Source organism: Biomphalaria glabrata, chromosome 14 (genome assembly GCF_947242115.1).
Source record: "Biomphalaria glabrata chromosome 14, xgBioGlab47.1, whole genome shotgun sequence".
Classification (NCBI taxonomy): domain Eukaryota; kingdom Metazoa; phylum Mollusca; class Gastropoda; family Planorbidae; genus Biomphalaria; species Biomphalaria glabrata.
This window is the reverse complement of record NC_074724.1, coordinates 25,524,713-25,546,763: the sequence shown is the minus strand read 5'-3', so window position 1 is coordinate 25,546,763 and position 22,051 is coordinate 25,524,713. Positions and strand designations below refer to the sequence as shown.

Genomic DNA, 22,051 nt, shown 5'->3' with positions numbered 1-22,051 from the left:
GCTTACATTTTACGCTTACATCTTACACTTACACAAGAAAATTGTATTCTCTAAAAGAGAAAAGACTGTTTCAATAAAATATTTATCTTGAAGTCCTTCATCATGATGCAAATCCCAGTCAATGACCTCTAGTATTGCCATTGTATGTTTGGGCTTTTTTTTTCCTCAGAGGCCTGTGATTGAGAAAGATTTCTTGCTATAGTCTTTATTTTGCACACGGTCTATTATTTCGGGTTTTTGTCCAGACAATGTAATCCCGAGTCAGCGTAGCGCCTCAAATACTGACCAGTTCCCGAATTCCATGACTTTATTGTTGTGTGCATTTGTTGTCAGTTCAGAAAGAATGTTCAAACAAAGCCCTGACTTTAAAATAGTAAATATACGCTGAAAATATTTTTTTTAATCTCAAGAATCCACGGAGTGGACTAAGCAATTAAAAAACAAAATTTAAAAAATACTTTATAAAAACAAAGCTTATATAAGAGGAAATAACGCACTATAAATTGCTATATCTCTCAATACTGCAAGTTTTCTCTCCATTTATCTTTATAAAACAAAATTAATTATCAGTTATTTTTATTAATGTGTGTGTTGTCAACGGCAATTAATAATTGTGCAATACTTAAAACTTGATCATAGAAAGGGAATTAATGTGTTCAAGATTTTTACTAGACGGACAGACGGATAGACGAGTGAGTTAATATCAACTTGTAAAAACAAACACACCTCTGTTGTTACATAAGCCTAGTCAGCTGAGTGTACAGTATATTATGTGGTATGCTCTTAGGACTGTCGACTTGATAGTCCCGAGTTCAAACCCTGTCTTCTGCCTTCGTGAAGAAACGTTCGAAACGTTTATATCGAAACAAAGAAAATGTCTAGGTCACAGATGGGTCCACGTAGTCACACAACTGGACTTTTAAAAAGTTAAAGTCTTGAAGGCAACGTTTCATTGATGTATATGTGTATGTTACACAGAGTATTTTAACTGAGAGTGGCGAGTTTTACCAGGGCCCCTTTTCATTTCTGTGTTAATGTATTTAAATATGAAATAATTAACATTAAATATTACAATTATCATAATTATTCTTATTGTTATTATTATTATACACATTATTGTAAAATATTTATCATTGAATAAAATCATATGATGAAATATTTTGAATTTTCATTTTTTTAATTTTGCATTTATTCGTTGGTCAACGTTTTTTCTAAATCGTATTTGAAATAAAAAGTAAAAATGTGAATTGAGTTGGACACTGTCCAATAGGTGCGTACTTTGGACGGTGGAAGGAGAACTACGACACACGGTGCCGCCACTGCCTCCAGGACGACGAAACAGTAAACCAGATTCTTTATGAATGTGGCGTCTTGCATGAGGGACGTTTGGGACAAGGAAATGAGAGAATACTGTCTTAGTTTTTCAAGGCAACACGATGTTATCTAGAGTCTCTTCACCATTTCAATAGCGAGGCTAATTGCAATTTAAATTGAGGACCATTTTAACATAACTCTTGATTGCAACGACCAGGGCGAAATTTAAAGAGGGGGGGGGTGACAGCTCTAAAATCTAAGTACCTGAAAACAACAGAGACAACTTATTAAACGATCTTTTTTAATTGGCAAGAGCTGATTAGATGTCTAGAGCATGTAATGCAATTACTCTTCTAATTTGATTTTAGAAACAAAGTTTCGTCTCTTGTAGGATTAAGTGTTCTTTAGAAAGTTTTATCTGAAACAAATAATGCAATCTGCATTTTTTATAGAAGCGCTTTTATTGGAGAGCTAACTGGGGAAAGGCTGAGTCAATAGTTCTATTTTTTTTTTCACATTTTGTCGACGTTATTCTGTGTATTTACTAGCATTGTTGTCCAGATTAGCCAAAAACAAAGGCTTCGTTTATTTTGCTTGTGCGTTTGTTTAGTTGTGGGAATTAAGTTTTGAATGTGAGTTCAACATTAATATTTAATTGAGATATATTGTGACGTCTTTACTAGATAGAAAAAAAAACTAATTTTTATAACAAATAATATTGCATGCTAATGTATTATATTATAATATAATGGCAATAGTAATATCTTCAATATCCACCATCCTGTTCTTACCATGTTCTTGAGTATAGACGTGTTACTTTTTACAAATGATCTGAGGAAAATATTCCAAATTGTTTACTTTATTACATTAATTTTTCACAGCTTTTAAAATCCAAATTCAATGGTGTAATCATGGTTTAATAGTGTACGCCGACCATTTTCATAGAGTTTATATCGAAATCGTTCATTCTCAATATAAATACCAATCTTTAACAACTGCGGTCTTTAAAAAAAAAAGCACTAATTTAATCTAATGTTACACAAAATTAATGTATGAAAAATATGAAAAACTTCTTAATGATCTGCATTGCTTATCAAACATAGAATCCTTGAGGTCGCCTATAACTTTGTGGACAACACGAACTTTTGTGAATGTGTGTGTGTGTGTTGAATAGATCAGTGATGCCCAACCTAATTCAATCTGCGGGCCATTTTAATTTTCAACACTAGTGTCGCGGGCCAGATGATGGAAAAGATACAAAAACTTAATGAAATTGACCTGAAACTATTTTATTTCAAATCCGAGGATCTAGTACTTATACTTATTGGGATATTTAAATTTTCTCTTTACCCGTACACTTCAAAAAAAAAAATGGCGTAAGTTTTCTTTATATTGTGTTGTTCTTGTTATTTAAAAAAAAAACAGCCACACTTTCTTTATAAAAAAAATAACATGTTGGCTAGCAATGGTATCATGTTCTACAAAAAAAGTAAAGATCCGTTCACTTTTCCTTGTAGATTCTATAGTCCTATTGCATGAAGGCACAAATGTTAAATGCATTAGAAAAAAGTGAAAGCCCTAACGTTGGTTTAGATAAATTTTAAACATTTTTTTAGATGGAGGGGGGATTTTCAATATCTTTGTGCCGACGTTACAGCGGGCCGGACGGAAGCACGTCGTGGGCCGGATCTGACCCGCGGGCCGTATTTTGGGCATCACTGGAATAGATAGATATTTATATCATTATCAGGAATCCCAGTACTTGTCCTTAACTGAAAAAAATGTATTGTCTAACTTTCCCAATAGCAGATGAGATACCCATGGGCCGCTGTTCTGTCTTCAAGTACCACTTGTAAATGAATCAATTTAAGGTTTCAAAGTAAGTCTTACTCCTCGTTAATGTTCAACATTCAACAATCAAAAGTTGACATGATCCAAATGTAACTGTTCATTCTGTCAGAGTACGGCATTACATTAAGTGTTGGAAATAGAATTTCTTCTTAATCGTACCCCACTTCTGACACAGATGTAATGTATCCCTTCTTCTTGTCTGACACAGATGTAATGTATCTCTTCTTCTTGTCTGACACAGATGTAATGTATCCCTTCTTCTTGTCTGACACAGATGTAATGTATCCCTTCTTCTTGTCTGACACAGATGTAATGTATCTCTTCTTCTTGTCTGACACAGATGTAATGTATCCCTTCTTCTTGTCTGACACAGATGTAATGTATCCCTTCTTCTTGTCTGACACAGATGTAATGTATCCCTTCTTCTTGTCTGACACAGATGTAATGTATCCCTTCTTCTTGTCTGACACAGATGTAATGTATCTCTTCTTCTTGTCTGACACAGATGTAATGTATCCCTTCTTCTTGTCTGACACAGGTGTAATGTATCCCTTCTTCTTGTCTGACACAGGTGTAATGTATCCCTTCTTCTTGTCTGACACAGGTGTAATGTATCTCTTCTTCTTGTCTGACACAGGTGTAATGTATCCCTTCTTCTTGTCTGACACAGGTGTAATGTATCCCTTCTTCTTGTCTGACACAGATGTAATGTATCCCTTCTTCTTGTCTGACACAGATGTAATGTATCCCTTCTTCTTGTCTGACACAGGTGTAATGTATCCCTTCTTCTTGTCTGACACAGGTGTAATGTATCCCTTCTTCTTGTCTGACACAGATGTAATGTATCCCTTCTTCTTGTCTGACACAGATGTAATGTATCCCTTCTTCTTGTCTGACACAGGTGTAATGTATCCCTTCTTCTTGTTTGTCTGACACAGGTGTAATGTATTCCTTCTTCTTGTCTGACACAGATGTAATGTATCCCTTCTTCTTGTCTGACATGGACAACTTTATGATAACCGTGTTGATTGACAGTGGCTTCAAGATTTATAGATTGTTATAGTGTGGGTATAATCCAGGAGTAGATCTATTACTTTCAGACATCTATGGTAAAATGGTTAAAGAATAGATTGTTATAGTGTGGGTATAATCCAGGAGTAGATCTATTACTTTCAGACATCTATGGTAAAATGGTTAAAGAATAGATTGTTATAGTGTGGGTATAATCAGGAGTAGATATATAACTTTCAGACATCTATGGTAAAATGGTTAAAGAATAGATTGTTATAGTGTGGGTATAATCAGGATTAGATCTATAACTTTCAGACATCTATGGTAAAATGGTTAAAGAATAGATTGTTATAGTGTGGGTATAATCAGGAGTAGATCTATAACTTTCACACATCTATGGTAAAATGGTTAAAGAATAGATTGTTATAGTGTGGGTATAATCAGGAGTAGATCTATAACTTTCACACATCTATGGTAAAATGGTTAAAGAACTCTTTTTGTAGCAGACACAAATAGTAAAAGGTTTATTACATATAATATCTGTATAACACCACTTGATGAAGGGTTGTCATATAATACTCCAAGAATAACAGTGCTGTAACATAAAGAACAGACACAAGATGGAGCAGTGAGATTCATAACATACGAAAATTCACATTAGACTAGAGTAACACCTTTAGTAAAATCACTCAATTTAGAAAGCCTTCAGGACAGAAGACTCAAAAGTAAAGTAGCAATTATACCTAAAACACTGAACCATAATCTTTAAATACGAAAACAAAACCTAATAAAATACTCGGAAAGACACAAAGATAAAGGCACATTCCTCATCCCATATGCTAGGATGAATTTGTACAAATGCTCCTTCTTCTCTAGTGCTAGTAGAGCATGGAATGGGTTGCCTGAGTAAGCCAGGAAAACCAATTCCTTGGCAGATTTTAAGCCATTGGTTAACATGCATAACTAGATGCATGTAGCGTAGGACGTAATCATTTTCTTTTTGAAAGTAACGTCTGTATTTTTATAAGATAAGAAGATAATATAATACTCAAGAATAACGTCACAGTAACTTAGTAATAAGATCCTTAATAGAAATATAGCTAACAATGAAGAGTAACTAAAATGTTAGACTTCTACCTTATAGAACAACTGGCTCTTAACTTGGCCATAGAGTGACTATTTAGTGACTGCCGAGTGTAACATTTAACTCTGGATTTGCTTATAAGGAGACTGGCTAATATCCTATAGAGTGACTGCATAGCTGAAGGTTAGAGCGATTCACTCTACATCATGGTTGTTGTGAATTAGGCTAAACTCACTAAATATGAAAATAGGGTATTCTACTTTATGGCACCAACTTTGAGATAGTGAGAGTAGTATAATATATGGTATTTGTGATTCAAAGTCACCAACACCTTGCCAATACATTTTATGCACCCTTAGGCACAACAGACCTGTCAAAGATATATCGATTGTGAAATGCAGTCGGTCGTTTCTGAGATATAAAATATTATTTTTCCCTTTGTATAACGCGTCTTAAAGCTCGTATATGAGTACCTCTGCCTTGATTCCATCACTTAGATTATAGTTTCATTTAGTTAACATCTGAATACTAAGGTAAGACTAAGGTGACTTAAAATCAAATGGACGTACTGTTTCCAGTCTAAAATTTCATTGCGCGCTTAAATTGTAACAAACAATATAAAATCTTCTATATCGATGTATTCATAAACTCGTAACCTAAACAAAAACTTTTATCACTAAGATTAACCATGCCATTTTTGTAACGATACAATTAGAGGCCTCGTAGTTTTAACCCTTACATTGTTACGCGAAATGAACGATTCGTCGATTGTAAATGTATAAGACGGCAATACAACTACAGTCTACCTACCATTTTACCATCCGCGCTACAGTGTTTTGCTTTTTAGAAAGCTTTATTTGAGCACTATTGTAATGTCTACAATTAAGACAATAATTGTGTATGTGTGTGTGCGTGTGTACGATCACTAGTGAGGCTGTCATTATATAGTTTAGAGCTTTCTCTTTGTAATAAAATGGTCGATTTAGAAAATAACATATGACTGTGAATAGTAGGGGAGGGGAAAGAGAAAGAGGTACGCCTACATGAAAAGTCCATATTACCTTGCGTTCAACTTATTCACGTGAATGGAAACTTTAAATATTGTTAAATGTCATATAATATAAAGTTTCTTTTTTCTGCCTATAAGAAGATGGCAGGAGTATATAAATTTTGCGTTTCTTGTTTAGGATTCCATGTCTATGTCTTTCACTTGACAACATAATATTAATAAAGATGTAGAAAATACCACCTAGAAACATGGGTATATTTGGAAAGACGTTTATCTCCTCTTCTTTATAAGAATCTATTTTGCCATGTAACACAATAGTCTAGATTTTTTAATAAAATGTGTCTTGGAGAAAGCTCGATCTATTGGGCTTGCAAATGGACTCATATTTAAATCCTAAAAGAATAAGGCATTTAGAATATCCCTAACAAAAGTGTATTATTAAAAACAGGGTATAAAATCTACGGGCGCATCCGGTGGGTGGGACACAGAATTATTTTGTCTTCAGAATCAAAATATATGTCTGCGTATCAAAACGTAAACAGACGTACATTTCTATGAATACAGTTGACTAAACTTCTAATGTAAGCTATACATAATTTACATAGTTGTTACTCCTCTCATATGCGATGAAAATATAAGTTCAACTGACCTATATCTACGATACAATTACAGAAATTAATGTAATGGTTATTCTAAGTATTGTCTGCCCAGTGAGATGTCTACTAAAGTTGCACTACTTAAACACAACCTATCGTTGTAATAAATGAGGTAGCAGCTTTCATTTCAACCTTTAGGACTGAAAGCTGTTGTAGAATCCCAATGAATATTTTTTGTTACAGTAATATGAAAAATCGGTAATATGACATCTAGTAATGTGACATTCTATAATGTGACATACAATAGTATGAAATCCAGTAATATGATATCGTATTGCTGTAGCTATCTTTATTTGGTAAATGTAACTTCAGTTAGGACGACCTTTGATCAGATTCTTGTGTCAGACGATGTGTTAACGACCTTCACGTCTGTAGTCGACACTTGGTTCTCCCTCGTCATTGCCTTATTGGGAATCTTCGGGAACATTCTGACGATCGTCGTCTTTACCACCATGGGGTTTAAGGAGACAATCAATATCACTATGACGACTATCGCCTTCTGGGATCTGGTTCGCGTCCTGTGCGGCGTCGTCCACAGGTGCTACGGTCCTCTGTCTCTTCTGTCGCTGTCACTGGGCAGGTCTTGGCAAAATGCTACCTACCCTCACGTCAACTGTCTGCAGAACATCGCCACGAACATCGCCTACGTCATAGGTGGCTACGTAGCCCTGGAAAGATGCCTGTGCATTAGCGTCCCTCTCCAGGTCAAGGCTCTGATGACACCCAAAGTCACGTGGCTTGCATGCGTGACTCTTTCGGTCATTGTGCTGGCGTCCCTGTTTCCTGCTTTGTTTATCCTGGAAGTGAAATGGATAAAGACGTCAGCTCTAGACCAACCAGAAGCCATTTATCAGTTTTCACATTTTTACTTTACCCACGGACAAGTGTATTTAGAGTTTTATAAATATTTCAATTTCTTATATCCGTTACTTAGTTTGATTATTATGGTCAGCAGCACTGTGGTCATCGCAAACATTCTTCACAAATCTTCGGACTTCAGAAATAAGTTGCCATACACTCCAGCCAGATCAAAATATATAGCAACGAATTCTTCTAAATATTCCAAACGAGACCTTCAAGTGGTCAAGATGCTACTGTTGGTCATAATGACTTACACTGTGGTCCTGGTCCCGAGAGTGATAACCTTCGTTGTCCAGCTGTTCGAGCCAGAGTTTACAACTCTCAGACTGCACAATAACATGTTTCGTTTGATTGTGTATTTAATTCTCTTTCTCGACTTAATCAATTCTTCATCAGGGATTCTCATCTTTTTCTGTATGAGTTCTAGGTTTAGATTCAATTTGATGTTGCTCTTCTTTAATAAGAAAACAAGCGCATGAGATCCCTTGATTTCGTCAGGTATTCTCATCTTTTTCAGTATTTAAGGTTTAGATTCAATCAGATGTTGCTTGTCTTTAATACGAAAACAGCAGCATGAGATCCCTTGATTTTATTTTTCAATTTTGTCCAATTCACTTACTGTCTATCTAGAGTCTAGTTCTAGAGCTATCATACAGACCTATATATAAAATACAATATATAGGTCTGTGATCTATGAATTTTACAATGGTAACATGAAACATAATGTTCCGCGGCGTATTTACTTAAAATAATAAAATCAAATCTTTTGATACATTTTCTTTACATTTTCCCCCTTGTTTCTCCATCTTTTTCTCATATTTTATTGTTTTAATAAGATGTTTTTGAACGGTTCTTAAACATTTATGTACGAAGGGGTTCCCATTTTTGGTACTCCAGAATGAAATTTCTACAGAGAGATTCGCTTCATGACAGTGGTGCAAACAAAATGCGTAGGTATTTCAAAAACGTTTAGACTGCTAGCTCTAGGCAATAATGTAAAGTTGTGTATCTCTTACACGTTTAGACTGCTAGCTCTAGGCAATAATGTAAAGTTGTGTATCTCTTACACGTTTAGACTGCTAGCTCTAGGCAATAATGTAAAGTTGTGTATCTCTTACACGTTTAGACTGCTAGCTCTAGGCAATAATGTAAAGTTGTGTATCTCTTACACGTTTAGACTGCTAGCTCTAGGCAATAATGTAAAGTTGTGTATCTCTTACACGTTTAGACTGCTAGCTCTAGGCAATAATATAAAGTTGTGTATCTCTTACACGTTTCGGGTGTTTCTTCAGATTTGAAAACCTCACTCTGGATGTCGGAGGTGGCGGCGAACCCGTGACCAGCGAACGTAAGTCAAGAGAGCATACCACACGACCAGGCAGACATCCAGATACTCTTGAGTTATATATATATATCTAGTTGACAGCAACAGTCTTTCTATTAGGCGTCCTTGACATTGTGTTTACAATTCCTTCTATTAATCTGCATTCTCTTCATGGGTGGAAGGAAAAAGTTGGAAAAAGATTTTTGTTTATCTTGTATTACGTAACAAAACGGCTCCTAGGATTTGACATATTTATTTATATCTTTAAGAAAACCATCACTAGCAGCTGATTGGCCACCCAGTGAAACTCTGGTTTGACCGTTATAAGTGAATAGAAATATTTTATCATCTTAAAATAAAATTTGGCTTGTCTTTTTATCAATGAATTGTTCCCAATGACATAAAATAATTTTTTTAAACACCGTTTCATCGGGAATTCCCGCACTCGACTCAAATGTTTCTTTGTCTTCAATAAGGAGTGGAACGAGTGGACGATGTACCTAAACAATTTGCGGACTGTCTTATGTAGACTTCATGAACATAAGTAGTACGGGTAAGACTCCTTGCTATATCGAAACAGTACAAGAAATTAAACAGAATGAGAAATCTTAGACCACCATCAGCTTCCTGAAGCAGGTATTTAAAAAAAAAATTAATCATTTTTCATATTAATTGTTTCGTCTATTTATTTCACAATCTCTCCCAATCTTAATAAAATAATATTTCAATTTTTTTTAAATCTAGTTTTTGTTTGTTTCAATTCCCTTCTATTGTACCCACGTCTCTCCAGATCGAATTCTCTACACTTACTCTTAGTATATTTTAATGCGAAACCTACACTGGATCAATCAAAATGTAAACAAAGAGAAGATTACTCTAGTTAACATGCAACTCTCCAGCAGACTTGAAATCAAGTAATTAAAACCAAGAAACTTGAAAACATCTACAAGTGTTTATTGCACCTTGACACAGACACAAAATATTTTCTTTACGTAAAACTAACAAAGTCAAGAATGGGTTACATCATAATTAGAATAGGCTACATTGGCATAACCCAGTGGTGAGTACACTAACACAATGTAAGCTCACATTGAATGGCCAAACAACAAAAATATACAGGTCATAATATTAATATCCTCGGCTGTCCCACAGAGTGACAATATCTTGACAAGTCTATCAACCCAACATTTCAAACAGGATTGACTTGTCTAATAATGCATGCTGCTGGACAAAGACATAGAGTTCAACAGAAATACTGCGAGTGTTAATGACACACAAAAGTTGAAAAACAATTTTTTTATCCTGCACACAATTTAATGAGACCCACAATTACAATACCGGTACCAAGTAAACCATGTGGCTTCCACACTGAGGAGGCTTGGGTTCAAATCTCTGTGAAGACTGGGAGTTTTTTTTCCAACTTTGAGATTTTTAAGATGCCCCTGAATCCATGAATCCATGCAGCTCTAATGGGTTACCTCACATTAGTTGGGGAAAGTGGGTCGTGGTGTGGCCAAATGACATCCTCTTTAACCATCAGGTACAGAAACAGATGACCTTTACATTATCAGCCCTATACTTCACAATGTTAAACAATGGGTACTTTTTCTTTAAAATAATAATAAAATTAAGTAATAATTATAATAACAACTGAACTATAAAGTAAGTCTTTGTTAACTCTTTCTCTCCGTAATTATTTACCACATTCTGGTGGAATCAACGTTGGTATCGTCGGTTAGGAGAGAAAGAGTTAAGTTCAAAATGTTTGTTTTACATGAATTGTTATGTAGTTAGAGGTTATCTGTTTTATATATATATATATATATATATATATATATATATATGAATGTGAACATATACATGAATGTTTTATAACTGGTATATGGGATTTAAATTAAAAAGAACAATCCTTTCAAAGTATGAAATCTCTGACATTCTACTATTAGTTATCAATAAATAGGCTCTACTTTGCTTTTTTTTTCTAATATCTTTCATGTTGTTAATTTTATTGAACATAGGATAAAATATTTTTCATCAAATAGTTAAAACAAAATCTTTCAATCTAAAATTAGATTGAAATTCTGACATAATTTTAACACAACATGTTAGTGAAATATTACTTCAAAAAGAAATTAAAAAAAAAAAATTCTGAAAATTGTTGTTTTTTTTTTTAAAGAGAAAACAATTCCTGGTGCACAAGTACAGTCTACTGATTTGAAAAAAAAAAAAAAGGTTTCTGCAACAAAAGACTCACACAAAATTGTTTCAACAACTTGCTAAAAGACAACCAACCAAGGCACACTTAATGACAGATTAGCAATTAGCAATGTTTTATCTATATTAAGTGCAGATTTAAAAAAATGATGGGAGCTCTAGATAATTCTATGAATGAATAGATTCTTCTTCAATTAGGCAAATACTGTGGATGAATTAAAATGTGTTTATTGTCTATAGTGTCATTTAATCATTTATGTTGTTTAAGACCGTGGAGAGTGTTGACCAGCGTCAACCCATCTTTACAGTCAGACCTGGTTTCAAAATAGCCTTCTAGCAATAATCAATCAGTACCTCATGGATCAATAATCAATCAGTTCCTCATGGATCAATAATCAATCAGTTCCTCATGGATCAATAATCAATCAGTACCTCATGGATCAAAGGTTCAAGAAAACAAAATGTTGACAATGAAGAAACCAAAACGTTCAAGCTACAAAATAAGTTGAGCCATGAATGAAGGCGTCTAGACTCCACCCAGCTCTAATGGGTACCTGACATTAGTTGGGGAAAAGTAAAGGGTCGTTGTGCTGGCCACATGACACCCTCGTTAACGGCAGGCCACAGAAACAGATGACCTTTACATCATCTGCCCTATAGACCACAACTTTCACAAGGTCTGAAAGGGAAACTATGAATAAAGGAAGAAGATTTATGTCTGAATTAATGAAACCAATCATTCCCATACCTTTTTTTTTTATCATTTAGGAACTTCCTCAATTTAAGTCTTCTGATGGCAGTCTTATATTTACACTCAAGGAAAAGTTGTGAAATAATTCACAAAATAGTGAGACCCAGTGAAGTGGTGAGATGGTATTCATTTAGTGGCCTACACCACTTGGCTACCTATCGGGTGGGGGGGGGGGGCTGGAGTTCAAGTTCAAATTCAGACTAGATCAAAGGTATGTTTGCTGAGTGCCTAAAGGCAGCATGAAAACCTCCCTGTAACCCCACAAGCCCAGAAAAAGCGATTGGACCAGACGGCACTGAGCATGCTTATTGCAGAAAGTTGTGCATTAAAAAATAAAAAACAAAAGTTAAGCTTCACCAACATAGTAGTTCTAAGTGACAGAAGAATCTATCAAATATAAACCAAAACAAAAATGTCAATAAAATTCAAATGACAATAAAAGAAAACTAAAGATACAATGCAGTAAAAAAAATGTATGAGAGTATACATGTTGATAATAACATTTTGTATTCCATCTAGACCCAAAGTAAACCAAAAGAGGAGAGAAAACAAATTCATTCCTTCTCTTACGTTGCCATGGAAATAGATGTGTAGAAATGGGAATAGCTTCAAATGACTTCATGGAAACAAGTGAACAATGGAGAGATGAAGTTTGAAGAGAACAAGTTCATTTAGACAGATGTGGTACACAGAAGGAATAGGGGGGAGATTCCCTTGATGTTTTCAGCCACTGGCCTCCATTCTAATCTAAGTGCCTTGGGATATGAGCCTTTGGTAATAGGGATGTAATAATTTACATCTTGGATCTTTCCCAGTCAGAAGTTTGTTCAGACAGTCAAATGGAGGCCAAGCTTCCATAGGCCTAGAGTTGCAAGAGTCTTAGTATCAACTCTTAAGACAATAGGAAAAAAGAAGAGGAAGAAGAAATCTATGATTTCTTGATCTGATTAATAAGTTGTAAAGAAAAAAAAAATTTCAATACAAATAATTACGTAACCATGGAGATTGTTTGAACTAATACATTTATTAATAGAGATTTTAACATCCTGCAACTATTGCTGTGAAAAAACTTCACAATTAAAAGCTACAAGAATTTTATAAAAACAACAATCTGTATACAAATTTGTGTTCAAATGATCTTCATGAATAGCACAAATTAAAAAACAAGTGCACATACAACTAGACAAACTGTAGAATTATAAATAACCTGCCTCAAACACTTTCATGCTTAGTCATCTTTCTCTTGTTTTAAGGGTTAACCCTAAATATTCATGAATACTCCATAACTTTCTAAAATTGATTTCCACATAATACAAAATATCTCTTTTCTTTAGAAGCACTTTGATGGCTTAAACTCAAATTGATACCAACAGTTCCCAAATCATTTTCTTTCCTGGAAATCTTGCAGCAGGCTATGGTTAGGTCAAGAAACACTGACCATTAGCCAACAGTTCCAGTATATGTGTTACAATAGGATTTGCAAGCTTAAAGATTTCCCAGTTACAAACATATAATGCCATGAATCCTCAATCCCCTGCCCCCCCCCCCCCCAAATTTTAACCCCAATACTTTTGTTAGACTAGTACACAGCTAGTTATCCTACCCTGACTCCATGTTGTGTTATGACTTTAAAACTGAAAGGTTTCTATGGCCTAATAATACTTGGGTAGAGGTTCTATTCACTGACTCCTCTCCTAGAAGTATTTGTCATAAAGTCACAAAAAATCCCAAGTTATACAGACTTGCTCATCTCCAATGCATTCTAAATTGTATACTGTAGCTTTAGCAACTGCTGTTGTATATACTGGCTTAATGAACACATAATAAATACTGCTAATCAAAACTAATAGTTAGAATCTGTATGTTACCAAAAGTTAACAATGCTAATCCAATACAACTGGGGAATCAGAATCAACATTATACTAAATATGTCACTTCATTAGTTCTTTAAAAGAAATGAAAACATTCATATTTTTGTTGTATTCTAAAATAAACAGAATCGCTTCTGTGTATACACAGCCTTGGTTGCCAGAAAGCTCATGAAATAGTTCAATGAATAAGGAATGTTAGTTAAAAGGTATGCAGTTAGTTTGTTAATATAAGAAGATAAAAATGTGAACTGGAAAAAAACCCAACTCAAAATGCAGGCCACAGAAGACTAGAAACTAAATAGGCAGAAAAACATTTTCTTTAATCCAGATAACTTAAAACAAGAAACACCCTGATCCACTACGAAACAAATAATTTTGTTTTTAACCCAACAGCCAATACAACCACCATTACAACCACCTTATTTGATCATACACTAAACAAAGAACATTAAATGCAAAGCACACAACCAAACAACCAAAGATGGAGCTCAATTTATCATTTTATGTAGTCCAATAGTAATGTAAGCTATCAACCCTCAGAACTGAAAACTTCTAATAAGAACTTAAAACTTCTCTCCAGAGCTCTAGCTAAACCATTTCAAGGTTCAGAGTAACCACTACTGCACTACTTAGTCTTACAGTTACAGGAACTTTATGTCTTAGGTGGAACTCTATTTTGGTTCATCCTCATTAAAATGAAAATAGTGATTTCTCAGAGTCTGTGTCCAATAATTCATATATATATATATACTTTACTTAATAAACACTTATTATTAAATTATTTGAATAATTATATTTAATTTGAACATTTAAATTTGTTAAAAATGCAAATGGCCAAGCTTCTTATTTTAAAATGACAATACAATTGAAATAATAAAAAAATAATTCAAGCATATCTCTACATGTATGTAATTCAATGTCTATTCTCTACCTGATTAATGAACATGCCATCCTGAAATATATAAAAAAAAAAAAAAGAAACAAGTTTCTCAATCATTTCAATAGAAACTACAGCATTCAACTTGCCAGATGGTATAAACAATGCAGAAGGAATGGATTTTATGCTCAATTAAAAAAAAAAAATCATTTTTCAAGCCCACAGAGTGAGGTCATCATATATTTGAAGTCCACCTGGAAGTGAGACAGAATGACAAGTACAGAGCAGCAGACAACGAGCTTTAGGTTAAAGTGACATTTTACCTCAAAAAAGGAATTAAATGTTTATTGTCATTTCTAGTACCAAGGTATAAAAATAAAACACAAGCTTAAAGAAAACTGACGAAGTCAACTTTATAGAATCAGTAAATCTTTTGCAAGTCTCTACAACAACCAAATAAAAAAAAAAGGCATATTTAGTTCCCCCCCAAGGGAGAAACAACAGAGTAGCTTTTAAAGACACGATGTGCTAGCAAATGAAATTCTATCAGAAACTGCAAAGTTTTTAATTAGCTTAAAATACAAAGTTGTAAATTTGCACACATAGAAGTGCCAATAAACAAAACAAAATGTAATATTATAGATTGGTGATGAACACAACTACCACTGCACTGGACTAAAGCCATGGTCAAGGGGATGTGAATCTGTCAACAGCTTCAGTGCTATGTTTGTTCAGTGAAAAAGCAAACATTGAAACTAGACTATTCTGTCTAGATGGTCATGGTTTAGAGCTAGATGGAAATATTAGGAAATAAGAAAGAACTTGTTGCATCTAATCCTAGTGTTGTTCAAGTGAGATAGTGAAAGGCAATAGATGGACAACACAGAAAGCTTTTTATCGATTCAACACTTTTTGCAAACATTGGCACATTGTTACCATAAGAACACAAGCTTTTATGTCAAGCTAAAAAATAGAGAAAAAAGGTAAAACAAATACCAATGACAATCTTAGCACTAATTGGCACAAGATTTGTAACACAATGGTTCTATGATCTTCCTAAGTTTATAAATAATATATCACAATAGTAAGTTTTAAAAATTGTCAAAATTAAGCTTGTTTGGCTTGGGGACAATTTGTTCCTTAAAAAAAAAAAGAAAACAAAAAAAAAACAGCTTTTCAAATATTATAGATAATAATAAGATATGAAGCCAGCTGTACAAGCAAATGTAGTTATAAAGCCTACAATAAGACATTTATGTTACGATTTATGATTTACCAAAAAGTCTTTTTATTATTTGGTCAGTATTTGAGGAAAAGGTCTAACTTTCATTTATGTGCGCTTAGGTTTTGCTCATATTTCTGACAAATAAAATTGTCTTTGCAATAAATAGAATATGTGCCTTTTTCATACCATCTTAACACATGAGAAGGCAGCAACATAGCAGAAAGCAATGAACTCAAAAAGTTCCTTACAGAGAAAAAAAAAATTTCACATAGAAGAAAAAAACAACAACAAAATTCATTAATTGCTAGGGGAGTGGTCTAGATCCCCAGCTAAAGATGCAGTTTCCAGAGCCGTGCTCTCTACTTTCATGAATATACCTAAGACATTTTGTATTTCTTCCAACAGGGGGTCACACAGTTTCTGATAACCGATGTCCGAGGTGAGGTGGAGAAAGTCATACATGATACTCCGCCTAATGACGCCCTCACTAGACATGAACTCCTTCTCATCAATCTTGAGAAAACTTGTCATAGGTGCGCCCTTCAGCTCCTCGGCTAGTCGCTTGTTGATTTCACAGTGTTTCTCTCTAAGGTGGTTAGGCTTTTCTCCTCTTGGCAGTAACCCCTTTAAATGGAAATGAACATTGAATCACTAAATTATATTATACTTTTATCAATAAAATATGAATATAATGCAAATGAGAACAATACTTTCAACATTGTAAATAGGAAATCTGATTCAATAGTTGATAAAAAGGAATATGTTGACACCCAATGAGATAAGTGGATCCAATCCATGAAAAACTAAACAAAGTTTTTAAATATTGAATATCAAGTAATCTGCATATAAGTGATGTACAATAAAACTGAAACAGGTTTAGATAACAAATTGTGCATATAGACTTATTGAGCTGAATCAGCATTTGTTTTCTTAAAATTGCTATTAAATAAAGACAATACTCATGTAAGATGTTTCTAAGATGCTATTAAATGAAGTCATAACTCTTGAATGATGTATCCTAATCTTTGGTAATTGAAATCAATCAGGTGAGTAAAATCAATGACTTTTTACATTTTACTCTTTATGATAGCCAGAAAATTTCTAACAAAACAGGAGAAAAAAAAAACCCAAGCTAAACAACTAATGATACAACAAAAAAAAAACAGGACAATGTTGTTACCACAACTATGAGATGAGAAGATGGCTGTTTGTCACGGATAAGTTTCACAATGGCTAGAATCCCTTCTGTCACTTGTTCCGCACTGTCATCAAAATTGTTGGTTCCAGCTAATAAGACTATGACCTAATCAAGGAGACCAGACAGTTTAAAGTAAATGTTCGAAACAAGTTTTTGAACATCTATTTTCATTTCTGTGTAAAAATGTTTGCAGCCTAGTGGCTGTTGTTTTGATATAAAATGATAAATTATCTGATAAAGATATTTTATTTTTTTTAAGTATGTATTTTAAAAAACTGACTTTTTAAAAAAAAAAAAAATAATAAAGTCAGTAAAGAAATCAAAGACAATACAATGCTTGTGAAATTATTTGGCTTCTAGTTTTAAAATAGCCATGAGAACTTCTTACCATAACATGGGCTCTACTTACACTTGCTATAACATCTCAGTAGGGTATCACTCAAAAGTGTTTTCTATCAAATTGTTACTTTTATTTTGTAAAGTACAGGTGGTTTTTTGAATGTTTATATACACAAAATAAAATTTAAAAAAAAAGCTATCAATATAACTTAAAACCAAGAACAATAAGGCCACTTTTAATACATGACACAAATAATAGCTAGTAAACATTTAGAACTTGATATCTGATACAAGTACATGGAATAGCTAACTAAGATAAAAAGTCAAGCATTTGGCAAGCTGGAAGATACTAACCCCTATAAAGTACCCAAATAGTTAGCAGCTCCTATCAGATTTCCATAAAAGGCGTTAAGATTACATGATTTTACATGTGATATGTACATAAAATACGGTATATGGAGTGTTATAGTTGTACTAATTGAACCCACTCAATGAAAATCTAATCAGGCTTGATGTCTGTCAGGGTGGTTATCTGGTCGCATTATAGAAAAGATGATGGAAAAGAACCAATATCTCTGTTACATATACAGACCCTATGATTGAGATGAGCCTACTTATCTGATACTCACTTTAGGCTCTATCTGGTCTAGTTCTCCGTTGTGTATTCTCCATAGAATGTGCTGTGTTCTATCCCCACCAATGCCAAAGTTCAGACAATGTAAAGGTTCAAACATTTGCTCCCACAACTAGAAGACGGCAAAATAGAAAAAGTAAATATTCTTCGAATTAACATAACACACTATCAAAAATATATATTTATAATTAAATACATTCAAGGTACATGTAAACATTTAAATTCTACATCAATGTATAACAAGGCATCTTTTCATCTATGATTTCCATTGCCACTTGTCTTTACAAACAAACAAAAATGAAGAGAGGATACAAAAATAAAGATATATTTTTTTAAAATCTATATACAAGGTAAAGATCATGTTTTTATGGCCTATGGTTAACAAAGGTGTAATGTGGCCAGCACAATGACCAACCGCCTTTATTTCATCAGCGTGTCAGTAATCCATTAGAGTTGGGTGGACTAAGTCTTCACTGGATTTGACGTCGTGACCCATGGGCTCAGCAGCCAAGAACACACTTTGCCTGTCATCATGCCTCCCCAGGGGAAGTGGTGGCTGAGCGGGTCCTGGATTGAAATCTCTTTGAAGACTGGGATTATGAATTTCTGGATTTTTAAGGCACCCCTGAGTCCACCCAATCGCAATGGGTACCTGACAATAGTTGGAGAAGGTAAAAGCGGTGGTTGGTCATTGTGCTGGCCACATAACACTCTGCTCATTAACCTTTGGCCAAGGAAACAGATGACCTTAACAACATGTGCCCCATAGATTGCAAGGTCTGAGAGAGAAACTTTACATCATGCCCCTCTTCCCCCCCCCCCCCAGTTCTCAATATGAAAAGTATAAAAACATAACTATAAGTTTAACTAAACAGAACAACCAAAAATAAATAAAAAAACAGCTTTAACATGTACAAATGTATTGAAAGCTCCAAGACTTACTCTTGACTGGGTCATTTGTGCTATAAGGGAATCTCCAATGAGAACCACTTCTGGCTCTTTCTCTTTAGCATCATGGAGGAAAGAATTGTGCTGAAGTGCAAAACAAATGCAGACGTAATAGTATGTATCAAAAGTGTGTATCAATAGTATGTATCGTACACAAATAAATTTGGCTACTGGAAATGTTATGACAATGCAAGTTTCATTAATCATATATTTATGTCATGTCATTTTGAAACTGTCATCCCTAAACTACTTATTTTTCATACACATGTGACAAGACATTGTAAACAAAGACATAAACTTGTAAGCTTTAAGTCTCTAGTTAAAATCAACTTTGAAATTTTTGTTACAATGCCTTCTATTAAGTTCTTACATTCTATACAGCATACAACTTTAAAGATTTTAACTTTTAAGTGAAATTTAATCTATTAAGCTTTGTGAGGTCAATGTCAATTTTTCGTAGATCTAGAACTGCAATTATTAGAATGACTCCCAGTGGTGAATGAAGCATTCAAGGGCCATCAAACTCTGTTCTGGGCAATACCCCACAGTTGGCTTAAATCTCCATCCAGCCATATTTGCTTCTTGTTAGACTGATCTCCATGTTGACTTTTGAAGAAAGTCTCCCACCATTTACAGTAACACCTGTGGTTTCCAGTCCAGAGCCTGATTGGCATCAACACGTTCTTTAACTCTTTCTCTCCGTAATTATTTACCACATTCTGGTGGAATCAACGCTGATATAATATCGTCAGTTAGGAGAGAAAGAGTTAAATGTAGTTCAAGAATGCCTCTATTCCTCTATATAGATATTTAAATCTAGACATCTAATAAAAGTCTTTATTGACTTTATCTAATGCCTGTCTATAGAATAGATCTATCTAGATCTAGACTAATCTAGAGTCTAGAACGTAGAGATCTAATTTGACAGCCCTAATCTAACAATGCCAACTATCATTAACTAGACTTAGACGGTCACTCACTATTCACTATGCCTATAGTCAAGTATTATACTATATTACTTTACTTTACTATAGTATAGGAAAGTAATAATATATAAATGTATTGTATTCGTATTGTCACTCTGCCCTCTACTCTAGATTTAGACTCATACTCATGTCTCTACAGTTTCTGTTTAAATCTAAGAATAATCTAGATTGTATATAATATAATATATCTAGATTATAGATCTAAGTGTCTAGAAAGGATTATAGAATCTAGAATGTAGATTCTAGAGTCTAGATCAATATAAGTTGTTTACCAAACTCATCCATCGTCCATCTCCCTGCACATCCTCGACTGACTGTGGCTCGGCCGCTGGGTTAGCCATCTTACAAGATTACTTTACTTATATATAAGTTATTTTTTACTAGTCTAGATTTCGTCGTATCTAGAGCTAGCTAAGATAATAAGATCGAAAAACCCAGATAAAGAATTAATGGATGTATATAAAAGTTTATAACTACAATCATCTATTGTTGTCTCTATTTTTTAATGGCATCTTTCAAACAACGGAAGCGTCTCTTTATTTTATCATTTATTTATGCTAATTTAGTAATTACAATGTTCGATTACTTTTACTTTGGTAATTGTAAAAGTAGGCTAAATCAATGTCTAGAAGAGCTAAACAATTAATAAATTTAAATTTATAAATATATGCCTTATAATAATAAGGCTTGTCTTCGAGTCCTAAGATTAGTGAGGAATGCAGTATTTCCCGTTGCTGCGCAGCCCCAGCTGTGACCTACATATTTTCCTACACCCATGGCAAGCATAATTATAGGCCATATAATACATATAGGTCTATGATATAGATCAGTGGTTCCCAAACTTTTTTGTCTCGTAGACCCCTTGTCATGTTTTCTGGTTTTCCAATGAGTCGATGAGTGAAAACAATATTTAAAGCTACATTTAAAGTTATAGAGATCTATCCTTTTTTTTATTGATAAAGTTCAAATTTAATCCATTAAAATAACAATTAATAAGTGTGACTGGAATCACCAAATACACTGGAAATACTATATATATATATAGGCCTATTGTATTTTTTTGCTGGTTCATCATCCGTTGCTACGGATATTATGTTTTATAAAGGAATTTGTTGTTTTATGAAGTAGTCATTCAAACATTAAATATTAATTAATCCATTTGGCTTAAGTATCTTTGTCAAAGTTTTCGCAAAGAGTTTCTTGTGTATTTCTTGATCATTCAAGTCAATGTTGCTCAAGTGTTGGGCCCGCGTAACTATTTTTACTAACAGGAGAAGGGGCAAATGCGAGTAACTGGCGCCTAAACCAGTAAGCTTCGGGCAGGAGGGACCCATTAGCCTTGGCTTGCAACCCACCTAGCAGAGGGAAAACTGAATTCAAACTTCTTCCACCTTGCAGCTTTACCCAGACATGGGAAAGGCTTCAGTGCGTCAAACCTGAGGGAAAATAATGGAGTTTAGATCACACAGCGCTACACTTTGTCAGAGCCTGCTACGCCGCTGATCCCAGACTGTATATGTCGTTTGCAAAGAATTACATAAGAAGCTTTTAATGTTATAACGGTAACTCATACCACCGATGTGCCCATGAACTGTATTGTTCCTTAAAGAAATTCGTTTAATAATAGTAAATGTACTTTTATGTAAAAAAAATTAAAAACATTTAAACTATTTCAACAGCTGGTAAATTCAATGTTTTATCTATAGTGTATTCCGTATTTGGCAATAAGTAAAACGATCTTGTAAACCGCTCACAGACCACCATCTTCTCTATGTGATGGTGAAGAGAGATCTTGTGGGTCTAGTCTGACCTTTATCTTTGAGACTAGAGTGTGAACGTTTTTCAAACCTTTACCTTTTTATCATGGTGGCATCGTCTCAAATGAACTCCAGGGTAAT

At 34.1% G+C, this 22,051-nt stretch overlaps 1 protein-coding gene across 1 annotated transcript; it reads right to left on the bottom strand.

Annotated features, from left to right (window-relative positions):
• Window positions 1–10,043: 10,043 nt before the first annotated feature.
• LOC106061178 (platelet-activating factor acetylhydrolase IB subunit alpha2-like) lies at window positions 10,044–20,671 on the bottom strand. Its single transcript, XM_013219258.2, has 5 exons — window positions 20,426–20,671; window positions 19,162–19,251; window positions 18,215–18,331; window positions 17,229–17,351; window positions 10,044–16,672 (listed from the first exon to the last, which is right to left on the bottom strand). The coding sequence occupies exons 1-5, from the start codon at window positions 20,492–20,494 to the stop codon at window positions 16,346–16,348; spliced, it is 726 nt and encodes a 241-aa protein (XP_013074712.2). The 5' UTR covers window positions 20,495–20,671; the 3' UTR covers window positions 10,044–16,345.
• Window positions 20,672–22,051: the final 1,380 nt, after the last annotated feature.